Source organism: Nerophis ophidion, linkage group LG12 (genome assembly GCF_033978795.1).
Source record: "Nerophis ophidion isolate RoL-2023_Sa linkage group LG12, RoL_Noph_v1.0, whole genome shotgun sequence".
NCBI lineage: Eukaryota > Metazoa > Chordata > Actinopteri > Syngnathiformes > Syngnathidae > Nerophis > Nerophis ophidion.
Window position 1 is genome coordinate 7,686,074 of NC_084622.1, and position 24,323 is coordinate 7,710,396.

At 42.2% G+C, this 24,323-nt stretch overlaps 1 protein-coding gene across 1 annotated transcript in view; it reads left to right on the top strand.

The window, feature by feature from the left end:
* Window positions 1-24,323, top strand: part of LOC133562925 (A disintegrin and metalloproteinase with thrombospondin motifs 20-like) — a 454,296-nt gene that overhangs the window by 267,494 nt on the left and 162,479 nt on the right. Inside the window, exons 13-16 of the mRNA XM_061916762.1 lie at window positions 24-205; window positions 1,918-2,054; window positions 2,120-2,237; window positions 17,086-17,181. Coding sequence (XP_061772746.1) covers window positions 24-205; window positions 1,918-2,054; window positions 2,120-2,237; window positions 17,086-17,181 — 533 coding nt within the window. The remainder of the gene's footprint in view (window positions 1-23; window positions 206-1,917; window positions 2,055-2,119; window positions 2,238-17,085; window positions 17,182-24,323) is intronic.

Genomic DNA, 24,323 nt, shown 5'->3' on the forward strand with positions numbered 1-24,323 from the left:
GTTGTCTTGTGGTCTCGCTGTAGGCCGAGGAACAGCGGGAAATTCTGTGTGGGACGCAGGATGAAGTTCCGCTCTTGCAGCACTGAGCCGTGTCCGCGAGGACGCAAAGATTTCCGCGAGGAGCAGTGCTCTCAGTTTGACGGCAAGCACTTCAACATCAACGGTCTACCTCCCAACGTGCGCTGGGTCCCCAAATACAGTGGCAGTAAGTCAAGGTGCCAAGGTCTTTTAGGACCAGGGACGGGTACAGAATTATTTTTTTAGACACCACCAAATTCTGTTGGTACTACCAGTTACGGATTAACGTAAAATGGAACAGTGCCATGTCGTTGTTGTGTGTGACGTCACGTCCAGTTGCAGACTGATTTGGCGGGTAAGCAAGCAGTCAAGCAGAAGTCGGAGCGAATTCAGTCGGACTGTAAATGTTGCAGTTTTCAGCCAATATTACATATAGATAATGCAATTATGAATTAAATACAAAGGGGACATAACTAAAGGAAATTAAATGAAATCAAATACGCCTCCAAACAAGGCATAATGACGCAATATGTACACACAGCTAGCCTAAATAGCATGTTAGCATGGATTGTTAGCACTCCAGCAAGTCAATAACATCAACAAAACTCACCTTTGCGCATTCATGCACAGCATAAAATGTTTGGTGGACAAAATGAGACAAAGGAGTGGCATAAAACATGTGTCCCGTTCAAGGTCGCAGGGGGTGCTGGAGCCTACCTCGGCTGCATTTGGGTGGAAGGCGGGCTACACCCTGGACAAGTCGCCACCTCATCGCATAAATATAACATATGTAATGTATAAATATTATACAATATATACAATCTACAACAAACCACAAATACCATTTACAACATTACAGTGTATACTGTATAACAGCTGCAGCAAAAAAACAAAAACAGGCAGCATAAAAATATTATCCATCCATCCATTTTCTACCGTTTGTCCCGTTCGGGGTCGCGGGGGGTGCTGGAGCTTAACTCGGCTGCCTTCGGACAGAAGGCGGGGTACACCCCCGGACAAGTCGCCACCTCATCGCTTAAATATAACATATGTAATGTATACATATTATACAATATATAACAAATCACAGTTGCCATTTACAAGATTACAGTATATACTGTATAACAGCCATCCATCCATCCATCCATCTTCTTCCGCTTATCCGAGGTCGGGTCGCGGGGGCAGCAGCCTAAGCAGGGAAGCTCAGACTTCCCTCTCCCCAGCCACTTCGTCCACCTCTTCCCGGGGGATACCGAGGCGGGAGACATAGTCTTCCCAACGTGTCCTGGCTCTTCCCCCTGGCCTCCTACTGTATAACAACTGCAGCAAAAAAAACTAATCGGGCAGCAGAAAAATATTATAATAGCTAAAATAATGGTAAATACAGCAGAAAATAAAACAAAGAGTTGCTAACTTAAAAGTGGTTTGGCTTATTCGAGACACTATAGGGGTTGTATGTTTGTGTAGACCACACACCCGATGACTATATGATTCTCTGTCACTGTCTCCATCCTGCTGCCCTGGCTCATTTTCTAGCTGCCCTCAGTCTCCTCATGGATTAAATGCCCATATACTGAGACGAGGAGAGCCTCTCCTCCACTATTTTGATAGCGTAGCTTTTGTGAGCCGAGCCAGAACAGTACATTCTGCTCGAACACACACCATATTGGCTTGGATCTAAATACTGTAGTACTCCAATATTACTACACACACACACCAAACATAAGACAGGGTGAAGGGTGGAATGACCCGCAGTGTAACCCGCCTGTTGCTCAAATTGAGAGGGGTCGCTTAACCAGCATTTTTCTGTCCATAGCATCCATTGGGCAGCATAGGACAGCTCACCTAACTAGTTTACATCTGTTTATATTAGTGCTCGCTTTCTCTCCCCCCATCTAGTACTATTGAAGGATCGGTGCAAGCTCTTCTGCCGGGTTGCCGGTGCCACGGCGTATTATCCGCTGAAGGACCGCGTCATCGACGGCACGCCGTGTGGGACCGACACCTACGATATCTGTGTTCAAGGCCTCTGCAGGGTACGCTGGTATTTGTTTTTGAATCACAATGTGCAGTCCTGCTGATACATTGTTCTTCTCTCCAGCAAGCGGGCTGCGATCATGTCCTGAACTCAAAGGCGAGGAATGACAAGTGTGGCGTGTGCGGTGGGGACAACTCTTCATGCAAAACCCTCTCAGGGATGTTCAACGATGCGCAATATGGTGAGTCCTGACTAGAGATGTCCAATAATGGCTTTTCTGCCGATATTCCGATATTGCCCAACTCTTAATTACCGATTCCGATATCAACCGATACAGATATATACAGTTGTGTAATTAACACAATATTTTGCCTAATTTTGTTGTGATGCCCTGCTGGATGCATTAAACAATATAAGAAGGTTTTCCAAAATAAATCAACTCAAGCTATGGGAAAAAATTCCAACATGGCACTGCCATATTTATTATTGAAGTCACAAAGTGCATTATTTTTTTTTAACATGCCTCAAAACAGCAGCTTGGAATTTTGGACATGCTCTCCCTGAGATAACTATGGGAAACACTATACTTTGACTTTCACAAAGTGCATTGTTTTTTAATTTTTTTTAACATGCCTCAAAACAACAGCTACAAAAACAATGAAGGCAGAGTATACTAGAGTAATAAAGTAAACAATACCATAGTCCTCCTTTACTGCAAGACTGCCTGGTATACTGTATAACAGGAAAATATAAACTGTGCTCAATCTGCCTTGCTCTAACGTATTTGTATGAGTAACACAAATGTTCTGCAAGCAAGTGGTGAATGCTTGAAGTGGCCTAGCAGTCAGTCAGAGCTTCTGAAATGCTGCGTTGAGACTGGACAGCTCCGTTCACTGCAAGCTGCAAAGTGTGCGCCATGCAGGGCAGACTAGCCACACCAAACTCCACCGTAGCTTTTGCCATATTGCGTGGGCTTTCGCCTTGGGGTTTTTTTTGTTGTATTTTTTTTTTTCTCGGCGGAGTCTTTTAGCGACAACTGTGTGGTACTACTTTTTTCGGTGTTTCTTTTTCATCTATTTTCCACTTGTATTCATCGTGTATCTCCTTATGATTCTTGAAGAGGTGGGAGATCAGATTGCTCGTATTAAAGGAAGATATATTGGTTCCTCCTCTCATAACCAACTTTTTGCAGTCATTGCAAATTGCCGTTTTTTTATCCGTCAGAGACATTTTGAAATAATCCCAAACCATAGACATGGTGTCGTTAGTCAGTCAGTCACCGAGTGAGCTTTCTTGTAGCCACGTCTACAGCACCGGCAACAACACACTCTTATTGTTGTTATGCTGAGCTTGCGGTGGTTTGATGAGGTCATCAAGCCTCGCCAGTAAACCTCTCATGCTGCAGTCGTCAACTCATGTGTTGTGTGTGGGAGAGCGGAGGGGCTGCTGACTGGGAGACTCATCTGCTTTGTACTTCCCTCTACGTCCGTGTTTTACTGGATGTGTACCGCTCCGTACAGCGTCGTTTTAAAAAGTCATTAATTTAACTTTTTGAAACCGATACCGATAATTTCCAATATTAAATTTTAAAGCATTTATCGTCTTTAGTCCTGCGCACTCTTAGTTCTAATTGGACCAAAGGTTGGCAACCCAAAACGTTGAAAGAACCACATTGGACTATAAATACAAAAAACTAACCTGTCTGAAGCCGCAAAATATTAAAAGTCGTATATAAGTCTTATAATGAAGGCAACACATGATACGTGTCTATATTAGCCTACTATCAAAAAGTCTTTTAAAGTTTTATATAAGTGTTATAATGAAGACAACACATGATGTGTCTATATTAGCTATATTAGCCTACTATCAAAATGACTTTAAAAGTTTTATATAAGTGTTATAATGACAACAACACATGATGTGACTCTATTAGCTATTTTAGTCTACTATCAAAATGACTTCTGAGTAGGGCTGGGCGATATGACTAAAAAATGTATCACGATATAAGTGTTTCATATCAGTCGATATCGATAATTATTGATAAAAAAAAAAAAAAAAAACTATTCTAAATAAAGACCAGGAGAATAAAGGCTGAATTTAAATACTTTTATTTTAAATATAACCTTTAACCTTTAGAACGAGGTCAGCATTAAGAAAAACAGTCAAATAAATGAAAATACTGGTCGATGTGCAAATATTAACATTAAATAAATGCATACCCAGACTTCTCAACTATGCTGAGCGGTAGCATCTCCTTCGCTAATTGATACACCACTGCATCCGTTATTTCTTTATAACGTTTTGAATTTTTGTCGTATGGCACTGCTGCCGAGTACCTCTCGATGGTGGTCTGTTGTTGCCGCTTCTGTGCTGTTCCACTTGCACCGGCTGATGTTGTGGCTGTTTGCTGCTGTACTCCAGCGGGTGAGAGCGGCTCAGGTGGTAAAATACGTTTTTCATGTTCCAAGACTTGGTCGGGACGACGACCTTGCAAAGTTTGCAGACAGTATTACTCTGATTCGTATCGGACTTAAAAAATCCAAAATACTGCCAAACTGGTGACGTAACGTTTCCTTTTTTATTTACAATTTCCTATCGTGCTGCCGCACTCATATTCCCGTTTTGTTGATTAACGTGGAACCCGACTTAAACAAGTTGAAAAACTTATTCGGGTGTTACCATTTAGTGGTCAATTGTACCGAATATGTACTGAACTGTGCAATCTACTAATAAAAGTATCAATCAATCGTTGCTTTTTTTTTTTTTTCCCGTTAGCATTTCCCAGAATGCCTTGCGGTTCAGGCTCGGCCGTGATAGGTCGAGAGGCTAAAGCCCTTCCTTTGCCTACACCCCCCAGAATGCCGTGCGGTTCCGGCTCTGCGTTTCTTACTATTTTTTTCTAACAGAACTCAGTGAAATTATCGAACGTTCTATCGACCCCATTTTCTATTGATATCGATCACATGTCTATCGCGATATATATTGTTATTGTTTTATCGCACAGCCCTACTTCTGAGTCTAAAATATGTGTTATAATGAAGGCAACACATGATGTGTCTATATTAGCTATACTAGCCTACTATCAAAATGACTATGTGTCGCAGGCTGAAGCAAATCTTTCCAGCAGTTCCATTGTTAGACACAGCACCAGAGCCAAGCGTGCGGTTTTTAACCAGGTTTTAATATACATAGATTGTATCACAAGTTTTCTCTCCAGCAGAACCCGACTTTTCAGACACGTCCGTGTCCTCCCTCCCCTCCTGCTCCCGGCCGCTTACTGTTAAAAACAACAGATGATTAGATTAACACGTACTACCTGTGAAATCTAATCACCTGCCAGCTGTGTCTCGCCGTCAGCACATGCCCCGCCCCTATCCGATGGTGTTCGTCCTCAGCACCATAGACAGAGGCGGTGACCTTTGCTCCTGGCCACACCTCCCTCATCAGTAATATTTATTTTACACATTTTTACAACATTAGGAAAACATTAGTAAATCAGATGTTACTCAGAGTTTGGTGTAACTCCTAAAAATTTCCGGCTTTTAAAGGCCAAAAGTATAGATTTGTGTGCCCAAGTTAAAGGAAACGGCAGGCTGTCTTCTTGTAATAGATTTATTGCAATCTTTGGCAAGCAATGTAATGTTTGCTGGGGTCTGGAACAACATGGCACACAAACAACTTTTTAAAATGGGGCCAATATTACATACAGATATTGTGTCATGAGACATGCAAAACTAAATTATATACAAATAGGATAAAATAAAGGATATTAAATGAGCTCAAATATACCTACAAATGAGGCATAATGATGCAAAATTTACATACAGCTAGCCTAAATAGCATGTTAGCAATGATTAGCTTGCAGTCATGCAGTGACCAAATATGGCTGATTAGCACTCCAACAAGTCAATAACATCAACAAAGCTCACCTTTGTGCATTCACGGTCAATATAAAATGTTTGGTGGACAAAATGAGACAAAGAAGGAGTGGTAGATTTTTACGTGTAAACAAACTTGCGTCACAGTCCACACTGTGGTGAGTTCAAGAACTGCCAAAAATTAGTAGGACTTCCTGGTTGGGAACACTTTGCCTTCCTGGTGGAATAGGAATACAGACAAGTGGATAAGACGGAAGCTTGTTTTTGGTTTACTTCTGTGACAGACTCTTTCTGTCCGGGTTTTACTGACCACCAAAGAGTGACATGACGTCCAGCAGGTTGTGACTTTGCTTTATTTTTTGATAAACCTCCGTGCAGGTCGGGTCGCTTTTCAGCTCTTCCTTCGACTGCTCGCACTTCGGGTTGCTTCTCAGCCCTCCGGCATCGTCTTCTGCACCTGGCTCTCTGTCGCTCTCTGTTGCTCTTGCTCTGCACTTGTGGGTTTTCCTCCTTCTTCTGCTGCTGCCCTTTTAGTCAGTGAGAGGAGATTATACAATTGTGCCCAGCTGGGCGATCTACGCACCTGATGTCCATTACAGCACCGATCCCGGCGCGCCCCACCTCGCCGCTGGTACGCCGGCCACGCCTCCTCGCCGCCTCCTTGGAGTCGCCCCGGCGTATCCCGCCTTGATGTCGGTCTTCCGGCCACGCCTCCCCACAACTTCTTTTGTCAGAGTTGCACATGGAAAATGGAAAAATAACTCACAAAAGTCCACTGCAGAGTATGTATATTATTATTATTATTATTTTTTTTAAATTAGGAATTGTATTTATTGTACCTGCTAGCAGTTAGCATTTTTTCTGTTTAGAGGGGATTTTGGCAACCTATACGTAGATGCTAACTCCGATGTGATTTAAGCATTATGTCCCGCCCTCTTACGGCTTTCAACACCTAATAATATAACTACGCCCGTACAGTACATAACACCCGCATAAACTTTGGGTGTTGTTAGCTAATATTAGCTATAATTGGATGTATATTCTATCATAACAACAACCTGAATTCAAATATTTTGTACGCGGGGACGAGACAGCAGTGAGTGACAAGCCTGAAAGCCAAACTAATTCCTCTAAATGACAAAACTTAGACTAAGACTAACTTTAATGTTCCACACAGTTGCTCTGTTACAATGATGTAAAGTGTAAGGACGGAAAGGACAATGCAGGTATAAATAGACTAAATATAGCTATATGAAATATAACATGTGTACGTAATATTTACATAATATATGTACAGTATATTATATATACTGATATTGTACTGTCTGTAATATAATATACTGTATGTCCTTGAATTGCCGCCGGGTAAATATTATCCGCATGCCTTGGTTTACCGCCGGGTCAAACTTGCTTCGCAGAATATAATTAGCATATGCCTCGTTTTACCGCTGGGTCAAACTCGTCACGTCATGAGTGACACTTCACCTTACAACAACAGTTTTCTAAACTGGACTTTCAATCGAAGCAGGAGGTATTAGTTAAAGGAAGATCTCCATCGAGACAGAGAGACTTTTAAAACTGAAGAAAGATAAGGAAGACTTATATAAACAAGTTATCGATGCTTTTGTTCAGAAGGAGCGGTGCATGGACTTCATTTATAAGTAAAGGTAAGACCATAACATCATTTTTTTCATTAAATGTGCTTTTCATGATGGTATCCTTACATCACACTCAAATTTATAAGCACAGGTCTAAATTTACAGCATGCCTTTGGTAAGCGCCGGAATGAGAGGAAGTTTTAAATTAATTATCGCCCTGACGCTAATTTGAGGAAATACGGTACTGACAAGCAGTTTTTATTCAATTTAATTATTAATTGTTTTGATTTCAGTTTGTTCGGAACATGCGTACAATACAATTTCATGGGTAAATAGGTTATACTTGTATAGCTTTTTGACACTATTCCACATTCACCCATTCACACACCCATTCACACTCTGATGGCGGGAACCGCCATGCAAGGCCCTAACCACGTCCCATCAGGAGCAAGGGTAAAGTGTCTTGCTCAAGGACACAACGGACGTGACTAGGTTGGTAGAAGGTGTGCAATGAACCAGGCACCGCTTAGGTGGCTGGCACAGCCACTCTCCCAACCGCGCCACGCCGTCCCCTTAATGCCAATTACAATGTAATGCATCACTCATTTCCAGTTGTTTAATTACAGCATGTCCAAAAAGGAGTAGGAAGAAGCAGAGCTTGTTTAATCTTACTCATAGCAGTTTTATCCCATGTATTTGTTCTCTGTTTGTAACAGAACAGTGAATAAATAAATAAATAAATATCTCTGTTTGTAACAGAACAGTGAATAAATAAATAAATAAATATCTAATAAGTAAGTAAACAAATACTAGATATATAATAATCATTAGCTAATTTTTTTTAAGGTTCAAAATGTTTATCTTAATTTGGGTTTTTTTGTGAAGACTTGTAGTTTGAACAGTCTCTTAAACTGAATCATATTAGTGCTTTGTTTCATTTCCTGGCTTAATTTATTCTATAATTTAATTCCACAAACTGATATGCTAAAGGTTTTAAGTAGAGATGTCAGATAATGGCTTTTTTGCCATCCACCTCTTAATTACCGATTCGGATATCAACCCATATATTCAGTCGTGGAATTAACTCATTATTATGCCTAAGTTTTTTTACAAAATAAATCAACTCAAATTATGGAAAAAAATGCCAACATGGCCCTGCCATATTTATTTTTGAAGTCAGATCATTTTTTTAACAGGCCTCAAAACAGCAGCTTGGAATTTGGGACACGCTCTCCTTCATAGAACATGAGGAGGTTGAGGTGGGCGAGGTTGAGGTGGGGGGAGGGTGGGGGGGGGTATATTGTAGCGTTCCAGAAGAGTTAGTGCTGCAAGGGGGCTGGGTATTTGTTATGTTGTGTTTATGTTGTGTTACGGTGCGGATGTTCTCCCGAAATGTGTTTGTCATTCTTGTTTGGTGTGGGTTCACAGTGTGGCGCATATTTGTAGCAGTTTGACCTGTACGGCTGTTGACCACGTATGCATTGAATAGCAATCAATCCACCGTCTCGCTCTCTCTGTCTCTGCACCTCCCTCACGAATTCTGCTGCGTTCGCACACCTTCACAATTTGTTTTGTGTTTTAACCCCTTCTCAACCCTGGACGTACATTGAAAATACACGCAACCCTAACTCAAAACGCCGGACATTTGAGGCATTTAAGAAACCCCGCCCGGACAGCCCCGCAAAAGAGGACATGTCCGGGGAAAAGAGGACTAATGGTCAGTCTAGTTAACAGCCCCTTTCATTTCCAAAAGTTGAATTCAAGCTAACCAGGGAACTGCGATTATGGCGTAACTGTGCATGTGGACTGAATGCTTCGCACCACTAAAACCAAACCCAAAAGTGTTTTTTTCATTGATTGATTGAGACTTATTATTAGATTGCACAGTACAGTACAAATTCCGTACAATTGACTACTAAATGGTAACACCCGAATACGTTTTTCAACTTGTTTAAAGGCCTACTGAAACCCACTACTACCGTCTAATAGTTTACTGTATATATATCAATGATAAAATATTAACATTGCAACGCATGCCAATACGACCTTTTTAGTTTACTAAATTGCTATTTTAAATTTCCCGGGAGTTTCTTGTTGAAAACGTCGCGGAATGATAACGTGTACGCGTGACGTCACGGACTGTTAGGAAATATTAGCGCTGCGCACACACACAGCTAAAAGTTGTCTGCTTTAACCGCATGATTACACAGTATTTTGGACATCTGTGTTGCTGAATCTTTTGCAATTTGTTCAATTAATAATGGAGAAGTCAAAGTAGAAAGATGGAGTTGGGAAGCTTTAGCCTTTAGCCACACAAACACACGGTGATTCCTTGTTTAAAATTCCCGGAGGTGAAGCTTTCCTATGGATCAGAGCAGTCAAGCGTACATGGATCACGACCGAATGTCACCCAGCAGTTTTCGGTGAGAAAATTGTGATAAAAAGTCGCCTCTTACCGGAGATCAGCTGAGCTTGTGCCGTCCATACAGCTGCCGTCGACTTCCATCAGACACTGGCCTCAAGACACCCGTGGACACACCCCTCCGACTGTCAGGTACTATTAAACTCACTAAAACACTAGCAACACAATAGAAAAATAAGGGATTTCCCAGAATTATCATAGTAAATGTGTCTAAAAACATCTGAATCCGTCCCAATGCAATCGCGTTTAGTTTTTTTTAACTTGATTTTTTATTTTTTTATTTTTTTCTAGTCCATCGCTATCAATATCCTCAAACACATATCTTTCATCGCCGTCCAAATTAATGGGGAAATTGGCGTTTTCTCGGTCCGAATTGCTCTTTTTGTTGGAGGCTCCCATTAAAAATAATGTGAGGATGTGAGGAGCCCTCAACGGGTGACGTCATCGTCTGCGACTTCCGGTAAAGGCAGGGCTTTTCTGTTAGCGACCAAAATTGGGAACTTTATCGTCGATGTTCTCTACTAAATCCTTTCAGCAAAAATATGGCAATATCGCGAAATGATCAAGTATGCAGTGTTAATTTTGACAGCAAAATTTGATTTAGTTTTAGTCATAGTCTTTTGACTAAAATGTAATTTAGTTTTAGTCATAATTTAGTTATTTAAATTGTTTTAGTTTTAGTCTAGTTTTAGTTGACGAAATATCATAAGATTATAGTCGACGAAAACTACAGTAGATTTAGTCGACTAAAGGGTAACATGTAAACTTTCCCTTCAATTTCTGAAAGTCAAAGCAAAACAGCGGAAAAATCACCGATACAAGTCGTATTTTGATGAAAATTATGTCTCAAATTTAGTATTTCACAAGTAAGCCGTGTAATAAACGGGATAGCGTCGAGTGAGTTGTATGTTGTGGAAAATGCTTACCTGTGTGTGGATTTCGGAGTGAGTCGACTGTAAATGTCGCTTCAAGTTTGTTGTGTTTTTCCCCGTAATCCTCACGCTGCATTTCTTACACTGCGTCTTGTTATCTTTGACGTCAAATATAAAATTTCCCCATATGTCTTCTCTCCTCTTCCTCCCCCGGCATTGACATGTTGTCTTCGGCAGCGCATTCCCGGGTCAGTCTCAAACGCAAACTACGTTTACGTGACTTCCTTACCACCTCGCTCTGATTGGTTCTCTTCCCAACTCCTCCCGCATTTTCCTAACGAAATGAGTTCCGATTGGATCTCGTCTCTGGCAGACATTTTCGTCTCGTTTTTATTCGTTGACGAATATGTCAATACACCTCGTCATTGTCTTAGTCCACGTAAATTATTTTTTGTTTAGTTATTGTCTCGTTTTAGTCATGAAAAAAATGTCGTTGATGATAACTATGACGAACATTTTTCGTCAACAAAATTAACACTGCAAGTATGACACATAGAATGGACCTGCTACTCCCGTTTAAATAAGAACATCTCATTTCAGTAGGCCTTTAAGTCAGGGGTCCACGTTAATCAATTCATGGTAGCATTAGTAGAACGATGTTGCATAGGCGGACACATTGTCTTTAGGAGTAAAACTTAACAATGTGCTGTTAAGGCCGTGATGTCATCATCTGTTGTTGTTTAAACACACAAAGACGGACAGATGTTGTCTCAAAGTGTCAAAGCAAACCTCTCAGCACTTGATAACCACGGACTTCATCGAGAGCCAAATGCTGATTGCAGCCAACCAGAGCATCATCAAGTTTGCAGGAGGTTCATTTTGTTCCCCCTCTCTGTAGTTGAGCGCTCGTATTGAACTAAACCAGGTGCCGACCTCCGAGTCACCCTGGAAGTCCCGTGAAGGAATTTGGGCATGGGAGTTAGAACACAGGCGGAATATCCCTCAACTGATGGGTCTGTCTTTTTAAGTGTCTACTATTGTGGAACCTCTACCGTTGGCTCTGTCATTATTTCTATACGACTGCAATAAAGCTGTAGGTGTTTTCAGGATGGGGGTAAAGGTTTTCTTAGGTGAGGTGGATACTGTGGCTGCTAATATACAAACCAAGTGCTGCTCCCGAGTGGATGGAGGTGTTGGGATCTCTTTGTGGGATTTGAAAATGAAAAGAACAGAGAATTAGTCCTAACACTCCTTTAACTGATCTTACTTTAAGGCATGGGTGTCAAACTCTGGCCCACCGGCCAAATTTGGCCCGGCGTGTAATTTCATTTGGTCGTTGAGGCAATATCTAATTAACATTAGAGCTGGCCCGCCGCTGTAACACCGCATTCACCACTAATACTCATACTCGTCAACCCTTTCAGTTTTCCCGGGAGACTCCTGAAGTTCAGTGCCCCTCCCGAATTTTTTCCTGATTTCCACCCGGACAATAATATTGGGGGCGGGCCGTAAAAGCACTGCCTTTGGCGTTCTCTACATGTCGCCACGTCCGCTTTTCCTCCATACAAACAGCGTACCGGCCCACTCACATAAAATATGCGTCTCATACACACACACAAGTGTATGCAAGGCATACCTGGTCAACAGCCATACAGGTCACACTGAGGGTGGCCGTATAAACAACTTTAACACTGTTACAAATATATGACACACTGTGAACCCACAGCAAACAAGAATGACAAACACATTTCGGGAGAACATCTGCACCGTAACACAACATAAACACAACCGAACAAATACCCAGAACCCCTTGCATCACTAACTCTTCCGGGACGCTACAATATACACCCCCGCCACCACCAAACCCCGCCCCAACTCAAACCCGCCGCCGAAAAGAGGCATTCAATTTGTATTTTTATTTTATTTGATATGCCATTGATATCTTTGAATTATTATTATTTAAAACTCGATTTTGCATGTCACTATAAAGTTTTATAAGCCTTGCTTGGTCAATATTCAATGCAAAACTTGTTTGGGTCCCTATTAAAGGATTAATTTGTTCAACCTCGGCCCGCGGCTTCGTTCAGTTTTAAATTTTGGCCTATTCTGTATTTGAGTTCGACACCCCTGCTTTAGGGTTTTAAGTGACATTCTTCATCATATATTTTCCTAAATAAAAGTGATATGTGTTCTTTAATCTGATTCATTTTGTCATTTTATGCATTTCCACTCTGGGTTTAACGGTAAATTTTGGTTCCTTTGGGGACATTAGTGGAACAAAATTATTATAAAACTGCCTAAATTTTTGTAAACTGCTTCTATTATTATTATTAGTAAGGCTTGTTATGATCATTCATCAAAGTTTAGACTTATGTCAATTATTTTCTGTTCTTGTGTCATTTTGCTCTAGTACTCTTGATTCCTGCCACTTTATCAATCAATCATTTTTTTTTTTTATAGCCCTAAATCACAAGTGTCTCAAAGGTCTGCACAAGCCACAACGACATCCTCTGCTCAGATTCCACATCAGAGCTCACATAAGGGCAAGGAAAAACTCAATACCCAGTGGGATGTCAATATAAATGACTATGAGAAATCTTGGAGAGGACCGCAGATGTGGGTGACCCATTCCCCCCACCCCTTTAGGGGATACCGAATGCAATGGACGTCGAGTGGGTGTGGCATGATATTGTGAAAGTTCATTCCATAGTGGATCTAACATAATAGTGAGAGTCCAGTCCATAGTGGGGCCAGCAGGAGACCATCCCAACCGGAGATGGGTCAGCAGCGCAGAGATGTCCCCAACCAATGCACAGGCGAGCGGTCCACCCCGGGTTCCAACTCTGGACTTTACCTCTGACCTGAACCGTGTATAGAGAAAAGTACGGCCAACTTGGTTTCAAAGTTGGGACCAAACATGTTGCCCTTTAGTGAGGGGCTTTTGAGCAATCATTTAACACAGGGCTCGGCGACCCAAAATGTTGAAAGAACGAATTTGGACGCAATATGCAAAAAAACTAATCAGTCTGGCGCCGCAAAAATTAAAAGCCTTACAGTACATGTTATAATGAAGGCAACACACGATGTAAGTGTCTATATTAGCTATATAAGCTTACTATCAAAATGACTTTAAAAGTCTTATATAATTGTTATAATGAAGACAACACATGTGTCTATATCAGCCTACTATTAAAATGCCTTTTGGAAGTGCTTCAACTTATTTTTGTGGAAGTGCTTCAACGCGGGAACAATTTTTTTTTTTCTTTATTGGCTCTAGTCCAGTTCAGCAAAAGGTCCAGGCTTGCACATACAACTCCTCTGATTGTGACTGAGGCGCACAGGCTAGTGTGGCTCTTAAGGTCCCTTAAAAGTGATACACAGCTAGCTGAACGTTATCGCTCAAAGCCAAGCTGGCTGCCGTTTATGGTCAAATTTCCGTATTTTTCGGACTACAAGGCGCACTTAAAATCTTTTCATTTTCTCAAAAGTCGACAGTGCGCCTTACATCCCGGTGTGCCTAATGTATGGCATAGTTCTGGTTGTGCTTACCAACCTAGAAGCAATTTTATTTGGTACATGGTGTAAAAAGTGTGACCGGTAGATGGCAGTCACACATAAGAGATACGTGTAGACTGTAAGACGCTAGTGAACAACACCAAAACTATAAATGTTCCATTGACAATACTGTATAGAACATTACCCACAGCACTCAAAAATATGTCAAAATGTTTTTAGTATGACTTTGGTAAGCTATGAAGCCGCACCGCTTGATGGATTGTAGGCACATTAAGTATACGAGTGTTATTATGGTCTGTGTATAAGGTAAGACATATTATCTGGCGTTTTGTTTCGTAATATTATGTGAAAGCACCTTTTCTTACCTTCTGGTACCTACTGATCTATATTTGGGATCTGCATAAGTCCTGAAAATGTGTGCGCGTCCGCCTTTTGTATTTCGTGTCGACACCGTAGTCATAAGCTTCTTCTTTTTCTCTATCTTCTTATGTGGCATTTATCTTCCGCTGTTGCCATTTCTAATACAAAGTAGTGTAAAGTTCTTACTTATATCTGTCAGTAAACTAAGATATTAAAGCGCTAAAAACTGTTGTGAGCTTACATCATTTATGAGAGATGTCCGATAATGGCTTGAGGTGGGGTTTGGTGGTAGTGAGGGGTGTATATTATAGGTTCCCGGAACAGTTAGGGCTGCAAGTGGTTCTGGGTATTTGTTCTGTTGTGTCTGTTGTTACGGTGCGGATGTTCTCCCAAAATGTGTTTGTCATTCTTGTTTTAAACCGATTCGATAATTTCCGATATTACATTTTAAAGCATTTATCGGCCTGCAGATATAATTGGACATCTCTATTATTCACCTAGGGAACTTTAATTATTAGAGGGTTCTGGTCGGACGGTTTTTCACGGGATACATTTCCGGTGTTGTTGTTGCACTAGTGAGCCACGGATGAGGAGATGTTGCTCCGTTAATGATGGAAGTAAAGTCTGAATGTCATTAAAACATTTAGCTCCATTTTTCAACACTTTTTCCACTCCCATCCTTGCACGCTACACCGCTGCAACAAAGATGACGGGGAGAGGATGCTGTCGAAGGTGAGCCACGTAAATAAGACCACCCACAATACAGTGTATCCTGAAGCGACTGTCAGAAAGCAAATTGAAGATGGTCTGTAAAACATCATCTATGCAACATTTTGACCAAAGAACAACCATTACATGTTATGTCGGCCACAAAGACATGTTTTACATTTACAAAATAATCATAACATGACCCCTTTAATGCGCCTTATAATCTGGTGCGCCTTTTGTATGAAAATAGACTTGACTAGACCCGCTCATTGGCAGTGCGCCTTTTAATCCGGGGCGCCCTATGGTCTGAAAAATACGGTACATACTTTACCAAGAAAGACAAGTGTTCCCAAACAAGAACTTGAACGAAGGAAAAGGGTTTTCAATCTTTAGACTGAGAGAGACTTTTTTTTAGGATAGGGATCAGTCTTTTTTGTCATTGCAAAAGTACAACAAAACTTTGTTTTCAGTACAAACCCGTTCAAGATTAGACAAACAAACAATGTACAGGGTTACAGAACAGGAACGCTGATGGGACGCCACAAGGCGAAAAAGGTAAAATGCTGGGGAAGGATGAGTAAAAAAATACAATCAAAACTGGGCTCCGAAGGGGGCCCAGTCTGGAGTGGGAAAAAACCTCCATTGCAAAGCATGTATACATATTACAACGTACATCTCGAGATATATCTATTACCAGAGGGAAGGGGAGTGGGTGGCCATGGTGGCAGGGCCGCAACTCTAAGGTGCTGCCCATCCTTCCATCACCCCTATGGGATTTTTGTCGAGAGCGTTGCATTGGGGGTGGTGTGTGTGTGTGTGTGCGTGTGTGTCGTATATATATTTTTTTGTGGATGCATGTGTGTGTGTGTGTGTGTGTGTGTGTGTGTGTGTGTGTAAGCCTGCAGTGTGTCTCTGTTCTGCGGCCTTGAAGTCGTGCAGCCGATAAGTCCAAAGTCAACAACAACAACAGGTGTGTGTCCATGAGAGACAAGAAGGGAGTTTGTTGTGTCTTTTCCGCACTGTCCTCTGGGAGAGTCTCGAAGCCAGGGAAACAGTCCAAGTTAGAGAGTTTTGTATACGAGGGAAAATTAAATTTGCTTTTCACTTTTAATTGTCTATGACTGGTCCTCAAATTCATCCTGCAGGGCAGACAGTGCGATGTGATCCAAATCACAAGAGTGTCCACAGTTCTTCCCGCATCCTCCAATCATTTGTGGCAACTTTTGGGGTACTTTGAAGACTGCCAGCAGCTTCCAATTTGTCGACAAACCAGAGCAACGCTTACTCCAAACAGCAGACGTCCTCTTGTCATAATTCCGAATAGGTGGATATCTTCTCGTCCTCGACTGAAAAGGGTCGCCAGGCACGCGGCACGCCTTCTTCTTCCAAGAGTCCGTTGCGTGTCCAGCAACAACCGCTCCATCACGACAAGCAGGTTCCCTCAAACCAAAGATCTTGTCAATTTTGTTGAGGCCAGTTAAATAGTTCCAATGGTTACATTTGGAGATCAGTGCAAAAAGAGGCAACAAAAAAGTTAAGACAAGAAAAAGAAGCAAGCAGGAGATATAAAGGAGAGGAAAGGGGAGCAATGAGTGCCAGTTTGTTGTAATTTTCCGAAGTTGAACAAGGAAACCTGGTTTAGCAGGATTAAGACATGTCTGATGTCTTTACAGACTGTCAAACCTCAACGTTTTTTTGTTTTTTCTCAGCGCACCTCTCTGTTTTTCTTCCTCAGGCTACAACACAGTGGTCCGCATCCCAGCCGGAGCCACCAACATTGATATAAAGCAGGTCAGCTACTCCGGAAAGCCAGAAGATGACAACTACCTCGGTGAGTTGGAGCAAGGATGTGGTTTAGGTTGTTTCCCCCCCGGTGTCAGGTTCTCTTTGAAGCACTGATCCAAAACCTAAGCATAGGTTCTTGTTTGCCAATTTATTAGAAGCAGATTAAACATTAGACTTGCAATAAATCCTCCTTTATAAAGATGAAGAAGGTCAGTTGTCTGGGCTGAGGACATGCAGTCCTGTATTTCTGACCCAAAAAGTTGTAATAGGACAAGAAACAAGGTGTTTTTTAATGGAACGCAGATGTAAGTGGCTTTACTTCCACAGGCGATATTGATGATGATCTAGAAAATACTCTATAGAGTTATTACTCATAAGTCAAACACAATACATTTCAGTTAGACGTTCAATCAATTTTACCTTAACAAAACTACCATTAAACTAGGGTTGTACGGTATACCGGTATTAGTATAGTACCGCACTACTAATTATTCATATTTGGTACTATACCGCCTCTGAAAAGTACCGGTCCCCCGCACTGACATTGCTGGTTTTACGAGCAGAGGAGCATGTTCGGCAGCGCACAAGCACAGAGTACTTACTAGCAGACACAGTGTGTAGACAGAAAAGGGAGAATAGACGCATTTTGGCCTAAAAAGCCGGCAGTGTTTTAGCTACTTCTAAATCACTAATCCTTGTCTCCATGGGGACAAATAAAGTAAGTTACTTACAAGTATTATTATCATCGCAGGACGAGGAATAGCTAAACATGCTTTACTACACACCGTAGCTCACTGGCGTCACCGCTAATATCACACTTCCTGTATGTAAACAAATACCATGGGTGGATCTACATCCATACTTGCCAACCCTCCCGATTTTCCCGAGAGACTCCCGAAATTCAGTGCCCGTCTCGAAAATCTCCTGGGGCAACCATTCTGCCAAATTTCTCACTATTTCCACCCGGACAAAAATATTGGGGGCGTGCCTTAAAGGCACTGCCTTTAGCGTCCTCTTTCACCTGAAAAGGAGACTACTATATATGACTCCGTTATCCATAGGTTTATCTATAACCCATAAACCAGGCAGGCACAGAGGTATTTCTCAGCGTGTGTTTATTCCAGCCGGCACGTTAATACACTGACACACAACATCCGGATTCCCATCATGCTTTGCTTCAAAATTACGGCATGTAGTAATGTCCAAAAACATAACAGAGATGAAGCCGAAGAACAAAGAAGAGACATGGCGACGACGAGTGACAAGAAGTACGCTTGCAAGTTCCAAAATGATTGGAAAAAAATAATTTCAGTTCATCCAGGACAGCTCGAAGGGGAAGGGGTATGCTGCCTGCAAATTTTGTAGATCATACTTCTCCATTGAACACGGTGGCCGAACGGATATACTCATTCACGAACAGATTTTATATATATATATATATATATATATATATATATATATATATATATATATATATATATATATATATATATATATATATATATATATATATATATATATATATATGTATATATGTCTCAAGGTTGGCAAGTATGTCTACACCTGATATCCACTGCAATGATACCAAGTACTGGACCGTATTTAGTCGATTACTACTATGTTTACGTCGATAATTTTTGGCATCACAACATTTTCTTTAATTTTTAAAGATTTTTTATTTTGTTTATGAACTCAGGAAATGCGTCCCTGGACACATGAGGACTTTGAATACAACCAACGTATGATCCTGTAACTACTTGGTATCGGATCGGTACCTAAATTTTTGGTATCATCCAACACTAATGTAAAGTATCAAACAACAGAAGAAAAAGTGATTATTACATTTTAACAGAAGTGTAAATAGAAAAAAAAGCATGTTTTGTTGTAAGCTTATGAGCTGGAATATGTGTAGAACTATATTAAGTCATATTATTTTGGGGTTTTTCGTCAGGAAAACTAATGTCAAAATGACAGCAATTGCATGCGTTCGGGCACATCCGCACACTTCATTGGTAGAGAACTCTAGCGACTCTGGCAGAACAGCGCCCCCACCTGGCAAGGTGGGACAATGCACGACATTGTGCGGCATGCAGGCTGCATCTAGTTTGTATTTGTGAACCGCCACGTATTGAAGAGATCCAGTTACTAGACGACATTTCATCGTGCAAATGCGATATCACACATCTGGGAAAAGTGTCCATATTGTTTGCCTTTTTGGGAAATAGAAATCAAGAATTTGTTTTGCAAAAAAGGAACAAAACAGGTGGACGTTCCAAAGCTTAGAGGAGTTCAAATCAAGTTCACCATTAAAAGGTGCATTGCATTTTTGGTTCATTCTGAAATTTTACCCAAAATAAAACAAAAAGTCTATGTGTATAAATACACTACATTGCCAAAAGTATTTGGCCACCCATCCAAATGATCAGAATCAGATTTCCTAATCACTTGGCCCGGCCACAGGTGGAGACTGTTTCTACAAATGTTTGTGAAAGAATGGGCTGCTCTCAGGAGCTCAGTGATTCCCAGCGTGGAACTGTCATAGGATGCCACCTGTGCAACAAATCCACTCGTGAAATTTTCTCGCTCCTAAATATTCCTAAGTCAACTGTCGGCTTCATTATAAGAAAATGGAAGAGTTTGGGAACAACAGCAACTCAGCCACCAAGCAGTAGGCCATGTAAACTGACAGAGAGGGTCAGCGGATGCTGAAGTCCATAGTGCAAATACTTTCTGCACAGTCAGTTGCTGCAGAGCTCCAAACTTCATGTGACCTTCCAATTAGCACACGTACAGTACGCAGAGAGCTTCATGGAATGCTTTTCCATTTTTCGAGCGGCACTATCTAAGCCATACACCACCAAGTCCAATGCAAAGCGTCAGATTCAGTGGTGTAAAGCACGTCGCCACTGGACTCTAGAGCAGTGGAGACGCCTTCTCTGGAGGGCTGAATCACGCTTTTCCATCTGGCTATCTGATGGACCTGTCTGGCTGTGGAGGTTGCCAGGAGAACAGTACATTTTGCTGTGGGGTTGTCTTTCAGGAGTTGGGCTTCGCCCCTTAGTTCCAGTGAAGGGAACTTTGAATGCTCCAGGATACCAAAACATTTTGGACGATTCCATGCTCCCAACTTTGTGGGAACAGTTTGGAGCGGGCCTCTTCCTCTTCCAACATGACTGTGCACAAAGCAAGGTCCATTAAGACAAGGGTGACAGAGTCTGGTGTGGATGAACTTGACTGGCCTGAACAGAGTCCTGACCTGAACCCGATAGAACACCTATGGGATGAGTTAGAATGGAGACTGAGAGCCAGGCCTTCTCCACCATCATCAGTGTGTGACCTCACCAATGCACTTTTGGAAGAATGGTCAAACATTCCTATTAACACACTCCACAACCTTGTGGACAGCCTTCCCAGAAGACATCATATTGAACCCTATGGGTTAGGAATGGTATGGCATTTCAAGTTCATTTGTAAATCAAAGCGGGTGCCAAATACTTTTGGCAATATAGTGTATATATGAACTGGATTATATACTTATCTTTGGCAGACATGAACTGCCATTAGAAACTGTTCCCTGGGCCCGACTTTGGACAATGGTGAATATTTAAAAAAAACAAAAAAAAAACTCTTCTGGTCTTCCCATTAAGAGAATAATTAACCAATTCAATGTAGGTTTGAGTCGGAAGGCAAAGCTCTCAATTTACCAGTCGATCTACGTTCCCATCCTCTCCTATGGTCATGAGCTTTGGGTTATGAGCGAAAGGACAATATCACGGGTACAAACGGCCGAAATGAGTTTCCTCCGCCGGATGGCGGGGCTCTCACTTAGAGATAAGGTGAGTAGCTATGCCATCCGGGGAGAGCTCAAAGTAAAGCCGGTGCTCCTCCACATGGAGAAGAGCCAGATGAGGTGGTCCGGGCATCTGGTCTGGATGCCACCCGAACACCTCCCTATGGCGGTTTTAGTGCTATGTCTACACTAGCCCCTTAAACGATTAATTATTTACCCTAAGCCTGTACAGATGCTTGTGGAAATCACACATGAATACCTTAAGAGAAAGTGATTGCAGCTATTTGGGATACAACACTTTCGAGAGAACTTTCAAATCTCAAGGTCAGCTGTGATTCTACTTACCGAAAAACTTGGTCCATTTGTCGAAGGAGAGTCATCGAAAATGTGGGCTCCCGTGGATGGGATAAAAAAAGTAGCGTGTGCTGGCTGTTGAGGTTTGACTACGGAAAAGGGCGAATGCATTTGGACTAGCAAAGCAGACTGTGTCAGTTACTGTCCGCCATGTATGTCGAGGACTCAACATATAGGTCCAGAGTATATTGCCATGATCTGTGGCCCAGATCATTTTTTGGTATTTTCGGTTAGTTTTGGACTCCCTCAGTTCCTGTTTTGTGCACCCTTGAGTTTGTTTTAGTCATCATGTCAGCTTATTATTTTCACCTGCCTCTGATTGGTGTCCGGGACGCTCACCTGTTCCCCGAGTACTAATCAGAGGTATTATTTAAGCCTGCCTTTGCTGGTCAGTCTGCCTGGCTTCTTTGTTTGCTACACGCAACCTGCTACGTGAGTATTCCTTGTCTTCTAGTTTATGTTAAGTGGTAGCCTTAGCGTGCAGTACGATCGGCACGTTGTTGCTTCGGCTTGTATTCGGTTTTTGGTACTTCCTCGAGATTTGTAGAATAAATCATGTCCCTACCAGCACGTCCTGTCCAGAGTGGTCTGTTTGCTTCCCGGGGGAACAAACCTCGCAGCAAGCTACGACGCCCCGCACGTAACAGAAAGAGGCCAACCGTGGCGGCAAAAGCAGGCTTAAATAATGCCTCTGATTAGTGCTTAGGGAAAAGGTGAGCATCCAAAACACCAAATCAAAGGCAGGTGAAAATAATAAGCAACCATGATGACTAAAACAAACTCAAAGTTGCACAAAACAAGAACTTATGGAGTCCAAAACTAACCGAAAATACCAAAACATGATCCGGGCCACTGGTCATGGCAATATACTCTAGACCTATACGTTGAGTCCACGACATACATGGCGGACAATAACTGATACAGTCTGCTTTGCCAGTCCAAATGCATTCGCCGTTTTACGTAGTCTTCCCTCGATGGCAAGGTAAAACAACGCACACGCTACCTTTTTTATCACATTCACGGGAGCCCACATTTTCGGTAAGTAGAATCGCAGCTGACCTCGAGATTTGAAAGTTCTCTCGAAAGTGTTGTATCCCAAATAGCTGCAATCGCTTTCTCTTAAGGTATTCATGTGTGATTTCCACAAGCGTTTGCACAGGCTTAGGCTAAATAATTATTCGTTTAAGGGGTTAGTGTAGACATAGCCCTAAAGCCTCCATAGGGAGGTGTTCAGGTGGCATCCTGACTAGATGCTCGAACCACCTCATCTAGCTCCTCTCCATGTGGAGGAACACCAGCTTTACTTTGAGCTCCCCCCGGATGGCAGAGCTTCTCACCTTATCGCTAAGGGAGAGCCCCGCCATCCGGCGGAGGAAACTCATTTCAGCCGTTTATACCGGTGATCTTGTCCTTTCGCTCATAACCCAAAGCTCATGACCATAGGAGAGGATGGGAACATAGATCGACTGGTAAATTGAGAGCTTTGCCTTCCGGCTCAAACTCACATGGAATTGGTTATTATTCTCTTTATTGGAAGACCAAAAGAGTTTTTTTTTAATATTAACCATTGTCCAAAGTCGGGCCCAGGGAACATTTTCGGTATATTACGCTCACTTGTTCCCCGAGCACTAATCAGAGGCATTATTTAAGCCTGCCTTTGCCGGTCAGTCGGTCTGTCTTCACGCAACCTGCTTCGATTTCTCCTATGTTTGGTAATCCCTGTCATTATCTGTGGCCCGGATCATGTTTTGGTAGTTTTGGTTAGTTTTGGACTCCCTCAGTTCCTCTTTTGTGCACCCTTGAGTTTGTTTTAATCACCATGGTTGTTTATTATTTTCACCTCCCTCTGACTGGTGTTCGGGACGCTCACCTGTTCCCCGAGCACTAATCAGAGGCATTATTTTTAAGCTTGCCTTTGCCGATCAGTCGGCCTGGCTTCTTTGTTTGCTACAGGCAACCTGCAAGGTGGCTATTCCTTGTCTTTTAGTTTATGTTAAGTGGTAGCCTTAGCTAACCGTGGCGGAAAAGGTAGGCTTAAATAATGCCTCTGATTAGTGCTTGGGTGCCTGAGGCCAAAACTAACCGAAAATACCAAAACATGATCCGGGCCATGGATCATTACGGAGTATTTTCGTTATATTACGCTCGCCTGTTCCCGAGCACTAATCAGAGACTTTATTTAAGCCTGCCTTTGCCGGTCAGTCAGCCTGGCTTCTTTGTTTGCTATGCACAACTTGCTTCGAATTCTCCTATTTTTGGTAATCCTTGTCATGATCCGTGGCCCGGATCATGTTTTGGTATTTTCGGTTAGTTTTGGACTCCCACAGTTCCTGTTTTCTGCATCCTTGAGTTTGTTTTAGTCACCATGGTTGTTTATTATTTTCACCTGCCTCTAATTGGTGTTCGGGACGCTCACCTGTTCCCCAAGCACTAATCAGAGGCATTATTTAAGCCTGCCTTTGCCGCCACGGTTGGCTTTTTTTCTGTTACGTGCGGTGAGTCGCAGCTTGCTGCGAGGGTCGTTCCCCCGGGATGCAAACGGACTGTTCCGGACAGGACAAGCAGGTAGGAACATGATTTATTCTTCGACACTCAAGAAAGTATCAAAAATCGAAAACAGGCCGAAGCAACAACGTGGCGATCGCATGCGTGTAGCAAACAAAAAAGCCGGGCCGACTGACCGGCAAAGGCAGGCTTAAATAATGCCTCAGATTAGCGCTTGGGGAACAGGTGAGCGTCCTGAACACCAATCACAGGCAGGCGAAAATAATAAGCAACCATGGTGACTGAAACAAACTCAAGGGTGCACAAAACAGGAACTGAGCGAGTCCAAAACTAACCGAAAATAACAAAACATGATCCGGGCCACAGATCATGACAGGGATTGCGTGTAGCAAGCAATGAAGCCAGACTGAGCGTGGCGAGCAAGGTGAATAAATACCTCTCTGATTAGTGGTTGACAGCAGCTGAGCGTGCCGACCACTAACCAGAGGCAGGTGAACCCAATTAATCCCAATGGACATTTTGGGCTTCACGGTGGAAGA